This window comes from Crocuta crocuta, unplaced genomic scaffold (assembly GCF_008692635.1).
Source record: "Crocuta crocuta isolate KB4526 unplaced genomic scaffold, BGI_CrCroc_1.0 scaffold102, whole genome shotgun sequence".
NCBI lineage: Eukaryota > Metazoa > Chordata > Mammalia > Carnivora > Hyaenidae > Crocuta > Crocuta crocuta.
The window spans coordinates 4986121-5007175 of NW_027530019.1; the positions used below are offsets into that span (position 1 = coordinate 4986121).

General features: G+C 41.9%; 1 protein-coding gene across 1 annotated transcript in view; it reads right to left on the reverse strand.

The window, feature by feature from the left end:
* The window catches only part of GALK2 (galactokinase 2), a 115838-nt gene that overhangs the window by 17818 nt on the left and 76965 nt on the right, over positions 1-21055 (reverse strand). The window contains exon 8 of the mRNA XM_077764449.1: positions 15333-15543. Coding sequence (XP_077620575.1) covers positions 15333-15543 — 211 coding nt within the window. The remainder of the gene's footprint in view (positions 1-15332; positions 15544-21055) is intronic.

Genomic DNA, 21055 nt, shown 5'->3' on the forward strand with positions numbered 1-21055 from the left:
ATCTTGAGGTGGCTGGCCCCCATTTGTCAAGTGTCAGCTGTCACCATTTCTTTTTTATTATTGTTATTATTATTTTATTTACATGCAAGTTAGTTAGCATATAGTGCAACAGTGATTTCAGGAGTAGATTCCTTAATGCCTCTTCCCCATTTAGCCCATCCCCCTTCCCACAACCCCTCCAGCAACTCTGTTTGTTCTTTATATTTAAGAGTCTCTTATGTTTTTGTCCCCCACCCTGTTTTTATATTATTTTTGCTTCCTTTCCCTTATGTTCATCTGTTTTGTATCTTAAAAGTCCTCATTTGAGTGAAGTTATATGATACTTGTCTTTCTCTGACTAGTTTCGCTTAGCATGACACCCTCTAGTTCCAACCATGTAGTTGCAAATGGCAAGATTTCATTTTTTTTGATTACCGAGTAATGCTCCATTGTGTGTGTGTATATATACATATATATATATACCACATTTTCTTTATCCATTCATCCATCAATGGACATTTGGGCTCTCTCCATACTTTGGTTATTGTTGATAGTGCTGCTATAAAAACATTGAGGTGCATGTCTCCCTTCGAAACATCAGCTGTCACAGTTTCAAGGAGAGCTTCCCTCAACCCCAAGCTAGAGTAACTCCCTCACATACGTATTTTTTCCATCCTATTTTATTCTCGCAATGCTTAACTACCATCCCAAATGTCTTCTGTATATATTTGTTTATCAGTTTGCAGTTATCTCTCACCACTTGAAGTTCAGCTTCAGAAAAGCAAAGGCCTTGTTTAATTTCGCTTCTGTATCTTCAACAGCTAAAATAGGGTCTGGCATACCATAGGAGCTCACTAAATGTTCACTGAAGGAATGGTCAGTTCCTTGTCGTTGTAGAAAACCACACTGAAACTTGGTGAAATAAATAACTGTGGGACAAATGCAATAGAGAAGACCTACTATTCTGGCAATGTATGCTTACTACCACCTTCACTAAAAAAAGGCGGGGGGGGGGAGTTGACTAAAAGAAGCCTTAAAGACAATTAGTAAGCTCCAGTGTCCAAAGTGTACCTAATACCATTATCACGGATGACAGAATCTTTTTATTGTGTTTTGCTTCACAGACGTAGAAGAAAGGAGATTTCTAAAACAATGTGTTTCAAATGAAAGGGAAGGAATAGAGATAGATCATCATAACCAGTTAAAATAATTTTTTCTTTTAGTAAATCTTTGTAACACAAAAGCGCCTGCTCACTTTTACCTTAAAAGAATGGCTACACAGCTTATAATCAGAACCTATCTCTAATCAGTGAATCTAAAATGGGGAACAAACAATTGGTTATTTTGCTGTATCTTCAGTGAAAAAGGATGAGAAATAGCTGGTGACAGAAGTAACACACTGGGCACCATTTTCCTCATAAAAGCTCTAACAGCAGCTAACATCTCAAGTTTTACCACCCTTTGCCACACATGCTGCACACAGGTTGCAAACTAACAACCCATGGTCTGTACCCAGCCACCGTGATGCCTTCTTGACCCACATATTGTGTTTTAAACTGCAAACTTTTATATAAGGATCTGGATTTCTGCTTTCCCTTGGAAAACTGAAGTCTGGCATAACCAAACCTCTATTCTTGCACAACAATAGTTGACTGACTCCTCGGAGCTGCTACCCCTTTTAGACAGAACACACACACTTCCTCCGTTATTGATTATCTGATGCTCAGCCTCACTAGTTTACATGCCTGCCTGGCCCCTGTAGGCATCTGTATTTGGGACTCTTTTCCCATAAAACTCTCAATTACAGCAATTCTTGTCTAGAGAGTGAAGAGTAGGCAAACCAAGAGAGGCATCATGCCAGAATGAGCCACTGTTACTGTTACTAACAAGGCCCACCTCCCTTAGGGGCATTGATAGCTCCATTTTGAACTAAACTCCGTCTTTTGGTAACTTCCACTGTTTGGTCTTAGTTCCGCTCCCCGGATGCATGTAAACATAGACAACCCATGAGAAATCAGTAAAAAAAGCTCTCATGTCTTGGTTTTTTCACCCATTGATGAGGATCCAGTTTTCTCTTTTAATACTAAGGGAACAATAATGAATAAGAGGAGTTCTTCACTCTCAAGAAGTCATAGTTTAACAAAAGACAAGTGTTGGCAAGGACATGGAGAAAATGGAACACTTGTACACTGCTGGTGGAAATGCAAAATGTTCAGCCACTACAGAAAACAGTACAGAGGTTCCTCAAAACAAACAAACAAACATAGAACTATCATACATATGACCCTAATCCCACTTCTGGGTATACATCCAGAAAAAATTGAAATCAGGATCTCAAAGAGACACAAGCACTACTCCCATGTTCATTGCAGCCCTATTCACAAGAGCTAAAATGTGGAAGCAAATGAAATGTCCATCAGTGGATGAATGGGTAAAAATATGTATATATACATATAAAAGAATATTATTCAGCCTTAAAAATGAAGGAAGTTCATTCAGAACAACAACATGAATGGACTTTGAGGATATTGTGCTAAATGAAAGAAGCCAAATGCAGAAAGATAAGTACTACATGGTTGTACTTATAGGAAGCAGCCAAAGTCCTTAAATTCACAAAGTCAAAGGCTGAAATGGCAGTCTCCAGGGGCTGAAAGAAGGGGAAATGAGGAGCTACCAATCAACAGGCATAAAACTTCAGTTAAATGAGATAAATAACAAGTAAGATGTACAACACTGTACCTATAGTCAACAATTATGTACACTTAAAATTTGTTAAGAGGATAGATCTTATGCTAACTGTTCTTACCACAATAAAAAATAAATTTAAAAAATTTTAAACAAAAAAATAAGTAACAGTCTACTGGAGAGAAATCAGTAAATAAGGACAATAAAGGCAACAGACGCTAAGGCAACTCCTTATAGCTAATGTAGAGGCACAAACTCAAGAGGGTGCCCTGATCTGGGTTAACCTGAAAGCAGAGCCTGAGACAAAGACTTGGATGCAGGTAACAGAAATCCAGGAAGCAAGAGCAAAAAAGTAAGGAAAAGAAGAAAGGCCAGTAAAGGGTGCTTCATGAACAAGTCACCACTGTAAGCAACTGGGACCCAGTTGCTCAGAAGTTTCTCTGAAGAAATATGTAGAAGGTGCCTTAGAATTGGTGCACCAACAGATGGGAAGCCTGGGGCATTGGACTCACAGACATTTCCACTGTTGACCCCAGAGGGGTTAACTTCTCCACAAAGATGTGCCTAGGCAAGGAGCTACCTTCAGTGACTTTGAAGAATGTCCCAAGCCAACAAAGAAGACACACTCAAACCAGCTACTAGTGTGACATGAGCTGCTGTCAAAGCTGAAATCAGGTGAGCCAAGGGGTTGGGAGCACAGAGATTATGACCTTCACAGAAGAGGTGAAACCAGATGAGTTTAAAAGATGAGTAGGTGCCCAGCAAACTAAAAAGTGGGGTAAAGAGCAAAGAAAAAGATTGGGAACTTAAGGCAGAAGGAACATCATGAGCTGGGGCTCCTGGGTGGCTCAGTCGGTTAAGTGTCTGACTTCAGCTCAGGTCATGATCTCATGGCTCGTGGGTTCAAGCCCCATGTTGGGCTCTGTGCTGACAGCTCAGATCCTGGGGCCTGCTTCAGAATCTGTGTCTCCCTCTCTCTCTGCCCCTCCCTTGCTCATGCTCTCTCTCTCTGTCCTTCAAAAATAAATAAACCTTAAAAAATTCTTTTAAAAGGAACACCATTAGCAAAGACATCGTAATTAAAAAACATGAGGTGGTGTTAGAGAACCTGTACCATTTAGATGTGACTTGCATGCAACGATAATGAAGAGCAGAAGCAACAGGAAACACAATGAGAGAGAAAACTGAAGCAGTAGACAGAGGTCAGATCATAAAGGTTTTGCAAATTATCCTAAGTATTTAAATTGTATCCTGTAGATAAGTGGTTCCTGGCCTTTTTAGAGTTACAGAAACTTTTGAGAATCAAATAAAAGCTATAGACCGTCTCCCCAATCGGAATGCAAAGTATCCAAAATTCTGCATGTAGTACAACATACACGCAGATTCTATAAAGCTATCCCTGGATCCAGGTTAAAAATTCCAGCTAGAAATAAACCATTACAGGTTTTTAGCAATTATGTCAGTAGGATTCTTGTTTGTAAACAACAGAAACCGACATGGACTAATTTAATCAGAAATGGAATCTATTTTGCATATATTAGAGAGCTCACAAAATCTATTAGAATTATATATTCCTATTCTGTATTAGAATGCAAGAAAAACAGGCACAAACGAGCCAGAAGCCAAGGGCAGTGAAGCCAAGCAGGCAGTGAAGAACAATGTCAAAGTCACTTCACAAGTCTAGATATGACATTGGACTCGAGATACTTTATCAACGGACCCTGTGCCTATTAGATTCAAAGCCCCAGACAAAAGCACATGCCAGGACACCAGGAGGAACCTAAGACCCTTGCTCACACCCAGGTGACCAGCAATCCGTGAGAGGTAAATCTGACCCCTCACCTTCCACCATAGGAAGCAAGACCTACCCTCTCACCAACATGCACATGCACTACAGATTCCCCTAGGAAAGGGCCTGGATGCCAGGTGGCCAAAACGATGGCACTTGCCCCAGTAGCAATGAAATACTGTGACTCTATTAGCAGTGAGGTCTTCTCCTCTCCAGACCAACCACTCTGCTTCCCTCACATGATTGGATTTCAAGCCTCCTTCTCTGATAATTCTGTCTAGAAGGGTGGTTCCCCCAGTCTGTCCTGGCAGTCAGTCTGAGGAGTGCACAGTATGGTTGGACTATCACCTCCTTCATTCTCAATATGCAGCCTCCTATTACCCAACTGCACAAGGGTTGTGTGGATATGGAGGAATGCAAAGCACTGGTTTTCAGCTAACAAGCTAAAAAGTGATAAATATTTGGGAAATCAGTAAAAACTTCATCTCAGGATAATTAATCAAAACAAAATAAATAAATAGGCTGTTCTGAGAGCATTGGAAATCTTTATCATGTATGTGTGTAATTAATCTTACTGAGACTCTCATCCCCCAGAATCCTTTCGCAGTGTTTGGGTGAGGGGCTAAAAGCAGTCGTGTCTTTAGCTGCCTTTTGCACAACACCGTAGCTGCACGCTACCCACCAATTTCTCTTTAAAGCCAGAGGCTCCACTGGGCTAACCCAAGAGTTGTTTTCCAAGAAAAGCAGTCCAGAGGTAGACGGGGGGAAACCACTTCAGAATCGACTCTGGAGTCCTCCGTTTTCCTGTGCAGCAAAGTTATAATAAGTCCCTGCTCTGAGGCACAGAATCTTTGGAGTATTTAAGCAGTAGAATGGAAAAACACTATATTCCTCATTGAAGTTGGACTGTGGTTTCAAATTTATTTTCCTAACACTCATATTTTTCAGAAATGTGAAGTTTCTGAAATGGTCAAACCCACAAAAAAATGAACTGCTGTTTTCTGGCACATTAGTATCCCATTCCCATGCTGCAAACACTAAATTAAATTAGCATTTTACATTTAAGAGAGAAAAAAAAATCTTTACCTGCTCTTAAAACCAAAACCATGGGTGAAAAAAAATATATACATATGCACTTTCAACACAAACCACATTAATCCATGGAAAAGTACATTCCAAGAGTCATTTGTGAATATTTTCAATTCCACAGCATAATGCCATCTTGTCCGTGGAAAGGAAGGGCACCCCACATGTTTATAACATCCCTTGCTCAGATTTCCAGGAGCAGCAAGAGCCAGGATTGTCTGTGTCATAATAAACTCTACTCCTCTGATCTTGAAACCTTTGCCTCACTCTGCTAGTTTCACCCTCAACAGGATTTTATACTCTGGCCCACATGAATCTCCTGTTAACTCAAGGGACATTCATTCAGAAGACAAGAGAGAGCCCATCACTCCCTAATTACCATGTTCCCTTCTAATTATAGTTATCAAACACTGCTTAAGGAGAGCAAGAGTTGTGCTGTCTTCATATGTGTGGCCCCCTTCATTCCCCCCTCCAAAAAAAACCCAATAGGGAATCTTGAATGTAACAATAAATTCTCAGTAATTATCAATTAATTCTCAGTACATGTCAACTTCTTGCTCCCATCCCGTCAGCAAAGGAAGAATCTGAAGCTGCTTCCTGGATGAGCCATATTCTTGTTTCCCTCTCTTTCTTGAGGAAACTACTTTTCATTAACTTTCCAGAACCTCCCTAAAGCTTTGTTCTTGGAAAAAGTGATAGGCCCAGACAATTTCAAGACATTTGAAAAGGAGCCTAGGGAGTTGGGAAGGAGTCTTGGTCAATGCAGAGCTGAATGAAGGACTATGGAAAACAAAGGTCACACTTGCCTGGAGCTGGCCTGTCCTAATATTTTAACATAAAAGGGAATGAGCTCTTGTCTTTACTGTCTTCTACTAATTGAATTTCAGGGGGAAAAAGTGTAAGGAAGCAAAAAGAATGAAGAGAGGCAAAGGAAAACTCAGAGCTTATCCGAGAAAGAAGTAGTATATTTTCATCAGCACACTTTAGCATTTGTTTTATTGTTGTCTTCCCACAAAATGCTAAATAAAAGAGACAAGAATTATGCTGGTGTTACTGATTGCTAATACACAATCCCTACCACAGTGCTTGACTAGTTGCCCTTCAGTTGAGTACTTGTTGAATAAAGGAATAAAAACTTACTCCTATTTACTTACATTAATCATTCATTTGCCATTATGATCAAAAAGTAGGACTTTACCAAATTACAACAACAGATTATGCAAGTGAGAAGTTATGTCATCTGCCATGCTAAAAGACCTAACTAGATCACGTAGGCTGTTGCCCAGAGTTTGCTTTTTGAAAGCTATGCATTAGCACAGGCCAGGAAGGTGGCCCCAGCATTGCACAAGAAGGGAAGGTTCAGGGGGCTCTGACACATGCTAAATGTGGCCCTCCTCTTAATTTCCTCATAACAAGTGTTAAAGACAAGAGACCTCCACTATACCTGGACTTTCCCAAACGCAGTGTGGTATTAGGGAAGATAAAAATGGTGCACCTTCACAAACTTCTAATGAGATGTTTCTATTCTCAAGGTGCTTACAACATAACTGGTAATGTCCTGCAAAGATAAGTGAGGATGCTGTATTTTACAGAAGACTGTGATTATGAATGTGTTTATGTAGCTCTTGGGGGCTGGGGTGGGAGGTGAATTCACACAGGCCTGAGTTTGTCTGGGGCGTCTCTGTGTTCGTGTTTAAGTGCTTCTCCATAAACAAGCTCTGGGTACAGATCAGTCTCTCTTCCTTTACAGATACTTTTTCCCATTTTCTTTGTCTGTCTGACTCTTCTCTTTTGATTTTCATCCTCTCTGCCACATTTTTCCTATTAAACTAAAATACAGAAATGAAGTATACACCTTGCTATTTTGTGCTAATCGAGTAGAACTTTATATTCCTTGTTTTTTTAAATATTTTATAGTTGGGGCGCCTGGGTGGCTTAGTTGGTTAAGCGTCCGACTTTCGCTTAGGTCATGATCTCACGGTTCGTGGGTTCGAGCCCCGCGTCGGGCTCTGTGCTGACTGCCAGCTCAGAGCCTGGAGCCTGTTTCAGAGTCTGTGACTCCCTCTCTCTCTGACCCTCCCCTGCTCACGCTGTCTCTCTCTCTCCTAGAAATAAATAAAACATTAAAAAAAAATAAAAAATAAAATAAAATATTTTATAGTTTCTCATTAAAAGACTGAATGTTATATTGCTATTCATATGGAGGTAGCCTCTGCTCTTTTTTGCTATATCAATAACGCTTCATAGAATTAAGGTTTCCCAGTGGTTCTAATGGACTGAGGGTGTTCATTCTCATGGTCTCTCCCACCCCATTCCCACCTAAGACAATATGAAGAACCATCTTCCTCCAGAAATGTCTCTGCCCCTGAATGTAAAGTGGTGCCATGTCATGTTTCCATCAGGAAACCTGCAGTAGGAATGAAGATCGATTGAGATCTCATGTGGTTAAATCTTTGAATGCCTATACAGATACAATGGATCATTGTTTTGTCAGTACTCTTAAAATTTGGCAATAACCTGCTAAAAGTCACTAGATCCATACCTAGTGGACACAAACTCATGTGGGTAGGAAGAAGTACGCATTTTCTAATTTAGAAATTCTTAGTAGGAAATTTCCTTCCACCTGAAACTAGGTACTTTGAACAGTAACAAAAGCGCAAGAGGTGAACAACTAATATCAAACAAAAGATCTTTTTCTGGACCATGCCCTAAGATTCTAGAATAACACTCTCCTGAAAAGAGACTGTGTGAACTCCACGAGATAAGGGAGAAGGTAACAAGCCAAGGACTAGGAAGGACTTCACCAAAGTGCAGATAAAATGCCAGTATGAGAGAAATGTGCAACATAAAAGGACATCACCGTATGTCTAATTTTTAAGTGAAAATTCTTGGAATTTGGTCAAGAACAATATTCGTTGCCCCAGATGTCCGGAAAGAAATGCCAATTTCATAATTGTACATGAGAAAGTAAATTGGTTCTCATTACTAAGCTTTGAAAGGATGAAACTCCTAGCCACACAGCACAGGAAAGTATGGTTGTCATTAGTGCTGCTTCCGAGATGTTCCCGGTGCTTCTTACCCATGTTAAGACAGACTGCACTTCCCACCCCCTTTGAAGTTCCTCACATCCACATGACTTGCTCAATCCAATAAAACGAGGATAGGGGTGATGGTGTCAGTTTGTGGAGGATGTTAAAAGCCAGTGAATGATAATCAACATTCCCTCCCTCTGGCCACAGGAATTATGAACAAATATATTGAGATAGAACACCACGCCCCCCAAGCCTGGATCCCTGTATGTCTCAGATGAACGGATCCCTCTGCTACCTTGTGTTAGATATGCAGAGTGCACATATTTTTTTTGGGGGGGGGGTCAAGCCACTGAGACTTTGGACTTGTCACTTACTGAAGCATAATCACCTTGAACACATCAATATAGGAGATAACCACTTTGGTCAAAAAGAACAGATTTATCTATAGAAAAGCAGGTTTGTATATGAATAAAATATTTACTTACACAGAAACCTAAAATGGTGAAAATGAAAGCAAAAAATAGCAAAAAAGTCAAATTAGGAGGGGCAAGATTCTGTCCTCTCAGGTAGATGAAGACCATAGAAGGTTTTTTCCTCATCCAAACCAGCAGAAGGGCAACACGGTACACAGTGAGACATCAGCTGTCCTCATATCTGCAGAAGCCTCATTCTACTCAAAGCAGAGTATCCAATACATTCACGGCTGACCCTTTAATAATTTCATCTCTCAGAACGTAGAGATACATCCGTGATAATTTCCAACAAAAGGAATACTATCAAGATATACGTGTCAAGTCACATATCCTAGCCTTAAGAAAAACATGTACTTAAAAATTTAGAAATTATCTTTCTCCTTTCCCCTCCTCTCCTCCCCTCCCGTCTCCTCCCCTCCCCTCTCCTCCCTTCCCCTCCCCTTTCTTCCCCTCCCCTCTACTCTCCTCTTCTCTCATTTCCTGGAGGCAGCCATAAATGGCATGGCCAACAAAACCAGAGTCGAAAAGGCAGTTTGGACTGAGGAAGTAGCTAGGAATGACAAGATCAGGGCCAGGGAGGCGGTCAGGGTTGGGACCAAGGTAATGGTCAGGGCTGAGCAGCCCAGGGGGACCAGCAAATGCCAAAGCCAAAGAGGCAGCTGGGATGAAGAAGGTAGGTGGCAGGGCCAGGAGACTAGGTAGTTATAGGGGAAACAAGTAAATAAAAAATATATATTAGGAAAGATGAAAGGCATTTTTAAAATGCTTCAATGGTCTAAGCAGGGATAGCACATGTCACTGCAGCTCATGGACATTATCACTTATCTGCCCGCTCACTTCACTGGCATGGAGCAGTAGCTAGGTCCTCAGCGGCCCCCCAGCCCCCCATCCCACTGGCCCTTCCTTCAGCTTCTCTGAATTTTGGGACAGGTACATGTTTAGCTTCCCCTGCAGGACACCAGCATCATCAAACTTGCAGGCCTCGAGGTGGTGAGAGTTTGACTCCCATTTCTGTCTGTCCTCATGGGTTCCTACTGTCCTTGCCGCCCCCACTTCGCATCTATCATCACTGCCTGACTGTTTTTCCTGGTGACTTCAGGCTCCAGCACTGGATGCAAAGATAGAGTTTTAGGTACTGTTTAAACATCTTACACAATTGCATATAGTCAAATCTATATTAAAAAGTCCCTACTGGGGAGCCTGGGTGGTTCTGTTGGTTAGGCATCCGACTTCATCTCAGGTCATGATCTCACGGTTCATGAGTTCGAGCCACATGTCACGCTCTGTGCTGACAGCTTGGACCCTGGAGCCTGCTTTGGATTCTGTGTCTCCTTCTCTCTCTGCTGCTCCCACGCTCATGCTTTGTCTCTCTCTCTCTCTCAAAAATAAATAAACATTTTTTAAAAAATTTAAAAACTAAATCCCTTTCTCTGGTAAAAACCTAACTCACATCAGTGGTTAAGACAGCAAAAGGAGGGCTCTGTAGTCACTGCATGGGTTTGGATCTTACTTAATCATTCTGTGCCTCAGTTTCCTCATCTGTAAAATAGCAAAATATTGGAACCTCCCTTATGTGATGTTCTAGTAGCGAAGTCATCTGAAGCCAGTCTTTACCCTCTATGCTCCCCTAAGGTAAATCTATGCAGCCTGTGCTATGTTTCACTTACATAAATTTGAAATGGTTTTAAGGAAAGTCCATGTGTGAATTCAAAGACCACTGTCAAAAACATTGAGATGAGCAGGAGTCATGGCTTTCAAAATGCTCAGACTGCCAACTCTAGGCTCAGAAGTTACAAACGAGTGGTGGAATGAATGCAAGAAGACACCATTTACTTGCCATTGCATTGTGGCTTCAGAGCACGTGAAGAGGCCTGTGAGGAAGGCTGGCCTGAGGTTTAGTCCCAAACCAACCAGCTTGTCACTGACTTTAAACAGATTTAAGGCCACTTCTTAGTAGAAACCTGGCCTTGTTCTGAACATTTGGAAGAAAGTTTTCAAATATAACCAACCACAGTGATTCCTATACAGATGCCCATCCAAGCTGCTCCAGTGACCCAGACAAAACCACAGTCACCACACCCACGTGCTCCAGAAAGTTTCCAACAAAAGGAAAAAAAAGGTCATTACTTAGCTCTGAAAGTCTGCACCTGAAAGCAACAAATTAATTGGAAATTGGACACAGGTGCTTACACAACGGTTCAAATGCTTTCTAATTAATTTTAAAATTTTGTCTTAATTTAAAATACATAAATGTTGGTAACTATGGTAGACAGAATAATGGCCCTCAAAGATGTTCATGTCCTAACCCCCAGAACAGGTGCATATATTACCTAATTTGGCAAAACAAAGAAAAAAAAAGACTTAACCGATGTGATATAGGGTCTTGAGATGGGAAGATGGGTTGAGGTCATCCAGGTGGGCCCAATGTAATCACAAAGATCCTTATAAGACTGGGGCTGGAAGCCGGAAGTCAGTAGTAGGCTTGCAGATGGAAGCGGGTGTATAGGCTGGAGCGTTGCAAGGACGTAGCCATGAAGCATTCTTCCCAAGAGCTTTCAGAAGGAACCAGCCCTGCCAACATCTTGATTTTAGCCCATAGAGACTGATTTTGGACTTCTTACCTCCAAAACCGTAAGAGAATAAGTTTGTGTTGTTTTACCCCGCTAAGGTTGTGGTACTGTAGCGGTGAGTCACAGACACAGAGTCGGGACATGGAGGCTTCCCCTCCCCGCACCCCCCAGGAAGCAGCTTTATTCCGTTAGCATGCAATCAGCAGGCTAAGGCCCAAAAGGCTGAGCCCCAAGCATAGCGGGATGGGGAGGTTGCCTTTTCTACAATTTTTGTTCCGATGTCTCTCATATAAGATAACCTACAGTCTGAGTGAGCAGTCTATGTTACAGAGTCATGAACAATGTTGCCCACGCGCGCATCGCCAGGTTACCTTCCCTTGAGGTTTCGCCACATTCCTTGGGGAGGGGCTCCACCACAGTTACTTTTGTGTAGCAGCAACAAGATAACATTTGCAGTCACATACATATTTCACTAATTATTCTTGAATTTTACCTAATTGCATTTTTAGTACAAAATGATTATATTGTGGGTATTCTTAAAATCATCAGTTTTCCCTACAAATAAGTATTTTATATTTTCACTTTTGCCTTGTTTTATCTTCTATTGATTTGACTGGTGACATTATCACTGTAGTGATATTATCCTTCTAGTTAGAAGGAAATAACCAGTACTTCTCCCCGTTCTTCTAAACACAGCAGCCTGGGCACATTCTGGCCAAGTTGAATTTGCTCCTTAAATTAAGCAAGCTACTGGATGCCACATGATTTTACACTTCTGATGCCAAAGCACCAGAATGGGAAATGGCCAAAAGGAAACTCTTTAACCACAAAGTAACCTATCTTCATCATCTCTTTAGTTTGAAGAAAAAAATCAGAGTCAAGCAAAGTCCAAATTTAGTATTCTCTCACTTGGTGCAGGACTGCTAAGGCCAGCTTGTAATATGNAGAATTGGATTAAATCAGAAGACTAGGATTTGGGATCTGGCTTTAGCACTTACTAACTAAAAATCTTGACAAATCACGTAACTCTGAGTTGTTCACTTAGGAAATGAGGAGAACCAGGTGACCCAGAGTTGTGAGATTCAAACTATATGATGTGGGTGAAGAGTAATATGTAAACCATAAAGTAAATAACAAGTGTTTTGGGTTTCTTACTCTAGATGTCTTTATAAAAGGCAGTCCCTGCCAGTGCCCTGTGCTTACTGAAAAGCCTGATAATTGGTCGTGACTTTGGGAATCACAGGATCTAAACAAATTAGTCAGCAACCGGCCAGCACTTTGTCAACATATGGTCACAGGCAGTTACTAATCTAAGCAATGAGATTCCAGCCTAGCACAGTGCATCGGAGCAGCAAGGTCAGCCCTGTGCTGGCTCTCTGTGTCACTTCTCCTCACTCTGACCACAGCTTCATCTTTTCTTCTGGGTTCATACTTTAGAAAACACCCCCACTGAAATCAGCCTGGCCCCTGAGCCTCTAGACACAAACACATCATACCACACCCTTCGACTGTTCCTACCTGTGGGCAAGACCTGACAAATAATCCTTCAATTATTCCTAGCTAGTTCCTAGTGATGGACTGTAGCCATTCTAAATGACATCTAAAGGATTTGAGTATTTTCCTTTATGTGTTTAATTTTAATGGCCTTTGAGCATTTCTAAATCTAATTATTAGAAATTTGGAAAGAGAAAACAATTGTACATGGGGCTTTGGAAGGCTGGTTTAGCAAAGGCTGCAAGCCACAGTTTGATTGTAAACATCTCTATGCTGTAACCTCATGGTCAACATCTCCCAACTCCCATCCACATCCAGGTAAAGGAAGCAATTTTGGCAGAAAGCAAACACTGGAGTCCATGTGACTTTGGGAAAGGCATGGATCTCCATAATGAGAAAAATTAGTTCTAGTCAAAACTTAGCATGCACCTGGGATAAAAGGTGGAGGCCCCCTCCAGAGTCCTCTACTCTGCCCACTCATAGGATCTAATGCAGAACATTTAGTAAGAATCCTATCTTCTAAAGGGTTAAGAGAAACATTTGCTTAAGGTCTGAGACCAACCAAAGCACAAACCCAGAAGAAACCAGGCAAAGGTACAAAAGGATCTTGATCCCTAAAGTTAAAGCTGAGTGTGCTAAGCAAATTCAGTTGGAAATCTGACTGAAGTTAGATGGCTAGATTCAGAAAGTAAATCAAGTGACATTAATCCAGGAGATTCTAGAACCCCACAGACTAATTTATGTTCATAGTTTTGTTTTGTTTTTTAACTTATTCCAATGGCGAAAGAGAAAGAAATCCTTTGAATGTGGTAGAATTACAAAATGGATTCATTCATTCAACATAGATTTACTGAGTACAAACAAAACATAAGTAAATTATAGAAAGCATTGCAAGCAGGCCAGTAGGGAAGTTATTTTAGATGAAGGGTAAGATTAAGCATGTATCATTTTTATAAAAACAATGAAATCCTTATTCTTTGGGGGGAAAACCTTAAATATATATATACATAAATAGAAAGGCACATACTATGATTAGGAAATTATATTTTATGTTTTCCAAAGTTTTGTGGGAAATTAACTTATTCTTTAAATACTAAGAGAAAGAGAGAGGTTGCAAAGACAGGTAGATACAGAGAAAGAGAATAAGCTGTGGACTGAGAAGGATACAGAAGAGATAAGAATTACATTGAACTTTTTAGATAGGAACAACTTTTCAAAGAAGAAGAAAGCTCTAGTCAGAAAAGGGCAGTGATATTTAGGAGTAAAGGTCCAGAGGCAAGACCAAGATGCAATTAGTAAGTGAAATGGTTCAGCCAAGACAACCCTGTACCAGTGGACATGTATGGGCTCAGAAACGAAGACCTGACAGAATACAGTTAGGCCAAGTTGAAGAGACATTTAACATCCATGTTAAGGAGCTTAGGAACTGAACTGAAATGGGGACTCTGAGGTTGACCTTTACAAGCTCCCACCCCAACTCTACTTCCAGAAATGTTTGGATTTTAGATAGATGTCCCTGCCCCCTCCCCCACCACTACCACTGGGGTATTGACTTCCCGCAGACAGACAACTTTTGTTTCCAAGAAGAAAAGCCACCCCAGTGCACCTCCAACCTTAATCTGGCCTTCATCTCTGGTATCTGATATTATCAGTGAGAAAACAAGATCTCTTGAAAGCAGCAGGCAAACAGAAAAAGCTTTCACCCTAAAGTGGGCAACAAATTTCAACCTAAGCGGGGAAGACTTTCTGGTGTCCCTGAGGGTGTCTCAGCAGTTATAAACACTGCTCTAACCTACACCTTCTTATGTAAATAGTAGAATAATCAAGAAAATGGACAGAAGATGGGGCGCCTGGGTGGCTTAGTCGGTTAAGCGTCTGACTTTCGCTTAGGTCATGATCTCGCGNAAAAAAAAAAAAAAAGAAAATGGACAGAAGAAAAAAGCTTACTGAAACATGAGCTTCTCAAGGGCAGGAACCTTGTTTTATTCACCTTTGACTGGTCAGAATACCTGGCATATAGCAGATCAGGAGATGTTCGTTGATAAACGAATGAATGGATTTCATGGAGCCAAACATCTAGATAATTAAGTTTGCCAAAACATACATATTCTCCAAGTACCCTCAGGCATGCTTCTAAATCAATCAAATCCATGGGGAAATTGTAATCTTCCCTGCTGTGAGTATGGGAACAATCCATGTTCTTAACTTTCTTTAGCAAACTCACCATCTTGAGTGTTTGGACTCAGAACTTGGGTTTGAAGCTCCTGCAGGCTAATTCCCAGACACCTGCAGACCTCCTCAGGGCTATAGGGTTCAGGGTGAAGGGCGTCTTCCATGATCCCCAGCATTTCTTCCAGACTGACCCCTAGTTTGGCCTGCACCTCCTCTAGCCGCAGTATTTTATTCCATTGCAAGCCTTTGTACTTGGCCAGGAGCTGTAAGTTCAAATCAAGATAATGGTTAGCTTTCATTTCAGAAATTGATAGGTGCTCTTTTAATTAGCCAGATTCAACGTTAAGTTTTTTTTTTTTTCCATCCAACCTATCCACATTTCCCATCATTGCTTGAAAATGCACACTGGGTTCAGATGTTTGGAATTAAACATGCTTGTGTGACACTCACAGGCTAGTTATTTTTCCTTAAAAATCCTAATATCCTACTATTTTTTTTTTTTTTTTTTTTGCCTGTTACCACTTTCCCTCAGGGCTATTTCTTTGAATGATTTTGTTCTTTTATCCCTATTCAGTTCAACCCTAATACACCACTCTCTATAAAGTCTACAGAAAACTACTCAATTCTCATGTGACCTAGGTCCTGAGGTGGACACTGTATGCCCGATTTCATTAGAGTACTTCCTGTTTACCACAGGCCTCTTTGAAAATGGCTAATGAATTTAAGTGTCTGGGCATTTGGAGTAAAGTCCCAGATTTTAAATGAAAACCTCATTGGTGACCTTATGAAAAACCACTTTGTTAGGTCGCTGGTAGAACTAGAGCTGTATGCTTCTCCACCCTCAAGAGAAGAGCTTGGCTTCCAAATGCATCCTGAGGCATCCCACATTCTGATGGAAAGGGTGAAGTACAAACCAAACCTTTGTAACCAGGTCCACTTATGGGAAACTTAATCCAAAATATGTTTCTCTTTCTCCCCAAACTACTGGCAGCCCTTCAAAACAGGGAACAATCAAAAGAGCGAAGATATCTCTCATCCTGAGGTCTATAAAATTCATTCCCTGAGTGTGAGGCAGGTGCAGACAATACAAATAGCAAAAAGAAGCAAGCAAACGAAGGGGAAACTAGTCTTCAAGGAAATGTGCATCTCATTTACTCTTCTATTATGCTGATGATTTGATTTTCTTTCTTTAAGACCAGGAGCAGTGTTTACCAAAAGACCATTGAACTTTGGTTAGGGCCACTCACGTCCGAAGAATGTTAATAACAGAAGTTCTTATATTCATTAGTTCTCTTTTTAAAACTCTGGCTCATACATTGAAAGGAGTTAATGATTTTAAGGAAGAACTGGAAAAAGAAAAAAATTCTATCTTTCTGTTCAATTATTTCACAGAACATGGTACTGTTTCTAAAGCAAGGACTGAAGCTAAGTAGGACCTTTCCTTCTGACTTTGTTTGCTTAGAACATTCCGCTAGCATTTAAGCAGTGCTAGATTTGATACCTCCACAGATTCACTTTTATTTAATTCACTCATCCATGGCCTATATTCCAGGGTATTCCCAAAATTACTTGAGAAAACTTACAAAGACCTACATAAAACAATATATTTTATACAGAAAAAGAGCTGAAGTTGATAATCTCCTAGAATGATACTTCCTTGAAACACAGATCCAAACCCAGCCAAACTAAGCAATGAAGCAAACAGAAGTAATGAATACCTGTATATGATTTAAAATTGCTTTTGTTTCTTTTAATCTTCAACAGCCTGGTGAGATGGGTATTATGTATTTAACAGGTGAGACTAAATGACTTGTCCAAAGTCATCTAACTAGTAAGAAACAGAACTGGAAGTTAAACCCTGATCCTCTTTCTTGCTTCCTCAAGGCCACATGCTAAGTGAGTCACAGCCGATATCTATACAGTTCTCCCACTAATTCAAATTGCCATTCGAGCCCTACAAATGCATTTCTAAGCACAAACTAAGATTTGTATTAGAAATGAACATTCCAGTGATTTAAAAACACTTTGATAGATGGGTTCCATCTAGAGGTTAAAAAAAAGGGCAAAAGGAAACAAAGTACGGCCCCCGAATGATGACTGTGGGCTCTTCCTAAGGACCTTTTAGTCAACAACAATCAATCTTCAAGTTTCCATCCTGGGCTCTCTTGAACAAGTCACATTGCCTCAGGCGCTTGATCCAAGGAAACCGGGCCAGGGATGTGTGAGGAGAAAGTCTGGGAGGGAGCCTGCTGCCTACAAGGTTGTTTTTCAAAGGCAGCCTCTGTGTGAGCTTTTCTTCCACAGACAGAGGCCTTAGCATTCAAAAGTTCACATTCACTCCAGCAATATCCCAGCTTGCTGTTGGGTCCACATAGCCAATTTGATATGTATTTCAATTAACGACAGCTGCACGGCCATGAGCCACGGAACAGCGCGCTTCATTGTGGGAGTAAAATAGGAAAGCTGCTTAAGCCCTTGGAAACCTGGCTCAGGAAACAGAAAGATGACTTGCAGATGAGGGAAGGGGGTGGGTAAGATCACTGTCGTTCAAAGACCAGAACTTCATGAAGGAATTTGCCACTTGAGGCCCTGGTGATTGGCCAACTTCACAGTTGTGAGGCAGGGCTATGAGTCAGGGCCATGGGTCATTTCATCACAAGTTTCTCACTTGTAGCAGGGTGGGGAAATCAGAGAAAGCAGTTCTTTGCCAACATCCAGCACTTTCTTTGCACCACTGCAACCCTTAAGTCTTTGTATCAGATACCACTTCTGGGAGGCTCCTGAGCTTGTTCCATGCTTGGTGGGCAAGCAAGCAGGCAACAGGTGTTCTGCGCATAGTTACAGAAAGAAGCACGTAAATAGTGCTAGGATCCGGTCTCGAGTTGGTGTCTCTCAGAAAGCAGACCCTACGGCAAGTGTTTAGACGAAAGAATGATTCCAAGATGCTGGTAGAGAAGTAAAAAGTGAGACAGGAACAGAAGCCAGCGCAAGGTGCTCTGTATGGGCACGTGAGGCCAGGCCAGGCCCCGCAGGCCCTCTGGAGCCTGTGTGTAAAAACCTCAGATGTGCCCTGCCCGTGGGCAAGAAAGCTGGGATATTTACCCACTAACTGACATGCATCATTGGTTGAGGGCTGCTTGCAAGCTACTTGTCTAGCCCTTCCAGATTGTGTCAGGTGCAAACTCAAAGCTCTGCTACAGCCAGGAAAAGCCCTCAGTCCAAGAGAGTTGCTGGAGCTTGTTGTCAGAGGGTGTGCTAGGAGAGTGGTAACATATGGACCCTGTGGCAGGAGCCTGGCAGTCAGAATCCACCTCTCCTTGACTTTCCCCTTGCAGTCAGCAGTATTAACAAACCGGTGGGAAAAGCACCAAGTCTTCTCTTCACCTGGTCAGCAAAAGGCTAGAATTTCTAATCTCTTCTCTGAATTCCCTCTGAAAACAACAATTCATTCAACAGGCCGTCTTCTATACAACAAAAGCAGCTGTGTTGATTTGTTTCGGGTTATGTGAATCACACATGCTTAATTTTTAAAATTTCAAAGAGCACAAAGCAATTCAAAGTACAAAAAAAAATGCAAAGTAAAATAAATCGTCTGTAATTACCCCCACAAGACAACTACCAACCACCATTTTGATAGTCATACTCTCCTATATTTCTACAAATGTCATGGATACCTACACACATATAGCTCGACATAAATGGGATCCCCTTTTCCCCCTTCCAACTACACAAAGCTGTTCTCCAGTATTCTATAGTGGCTGGTGACTTCCATGTGCATCGCACTCATAATCGTCACGAACACAGAACCACAATGACCCTCCACGGTGTTGGTGATCCACGCTGCCTGTGCTCCAGAGCAGTTTGCAGGCCAAAGGATAAATCCAAAGAAACCTGCACAACTGTGCAGAACGGATCCACCACAATTCTCACTACACCCTTAGCACATCCTGCCTTTTTTAGAAAAAAGGCATCCCCACACATGCTCTGGATCCCACGCGTGCCTAACTCCTAAAGGGCACAATGGGAAGAGCAGGGGTGAGGACAGACCTGGACACCTGTGCTTATTTAAAACAGGTCACAACCTACCTTGGCCCCAAACTCCCAGTGTGTAACATGGCACACTTGAGGTATACTTCACAAGCTACTGTGAAGATTAAGGTAACACCAAAAACACCTAGCACCCTGCCTACCTCAGGAAGGCACTTAGGGTTTCCTTCCCTCCCTACATTCCCCTGCCTCTCTAGCTAGTTCTGCCCACCTGACACCTCCTCCCATGCCTTCAAACACACACAGATGTTTCCTGCCTTAAAATAATTATTCCTAAAGCTACTGCTCTTCATTTCTCCCACTCTTCTGCTGTCTACCAGTGGCCCATTCCAGACTCCAGCTAAGGAATGCGGCCTCCCAAAGGTCTTTCCTTACCTCCCAAACCACTCCCACAGCCACTGGAGTTTTCTCCATCTTTTTAAGAAGTCCTTGATAAGTCAGTGGATTCTGGCACTCCAGTCCCTACCTTCTTCAAATTCCCTGTTTTGTTGATTTCTGTAGCACTGAATTTTCCTAGTTTCTCACCTCTCTGGTCCCTGCACCATCTCCTTCCACAACTCGTTTTTCCCCTTTCATCCCCTCATTGAAGTCACCTTCCAAGTTTAACCCCTGACCTTCTGACATTTTCTAGCCATACTCTTTCCCTCAGCAAACTGAACTTAGCTCCTGGTTTCAACTGTTCTCTCCAAACAAATGCATCTCGAGGCTCTCCCCCTAGCCAAGAGTTATATTCCACACTCAGATTTCTAACCACTTACAAGGAAATTCCATGGCAAGTTTCACCACCTGTCACTTTCCAGTCACCTTCCATCTACCCTTCTCCAAACCCACCCACCAGTGGCAGAGCTAGGCTTTCCAACCCATCGTTTCAGCGTCAAGCTGCAGTCCTTATCAGCCCAACACTTTTTCCTTCATTCATGCCTGCTTGTGTACAATGAGCACTTGTTGAGTGCCCACCACTCCCCAGGTCCTAGACGCACAACAGTGTTTATTCACAGGCACACACGGCACCTGACCACAGGGAGCCCTCAGTCTACCAGAGAAGACATGTGTTAAATAAGAATTGCACAGTGAATCACTTCATCTAACAGCCATACACTGCGATAATGGGAATGTGCAGGATGTGGTAAGAGGTCATTTAACACATAAAAAGACATTTGACATACCAGGAGTGGGGAGGGTAGTCAGGGGAAATATGTCAAAAGAAAACAGAAACCCAAGCATGGAGAGCTCTATGCCCAGCCTTTCCCAAGTTCAGGCACAGCCTCTCTCAGATCCCTCCCTTTTTATCCCACCCTCACTTCTCTTCAACCTGCTGTCCATTGGTATTTCTAACACCTTGCTAACAGCAGTGGCTTCCCACTGCTTCCACAACCGAGCCCGGTTGATCCTCAGTGCAGCACTGAATGCCCTGCCACAACCTCATTCCACTGACCACATTGCCCCTGTCCCTAATATGAGCGTCCTTTACCCTGCAGTGTGGACCCACTGTTCTGGGAATGCTCTACACTAGAGGGTTGGAAGAGTGTGCTCTACTGAATTGACAGTGCTGAGCAAGACTGGCCACATTCTTGGGCATTTGGTTTTTCTCCACTTAAATTCAAGAAAACTGCCAAAGCCCTGAAATTATGCCCACCTCTCATGTTCTATCACTAGACAGAGAATAAGCTCCATATTGACCATTAGGTGGGAGGAGCTAAAAACCGGGTGAGTGATGGCCCCCACCAG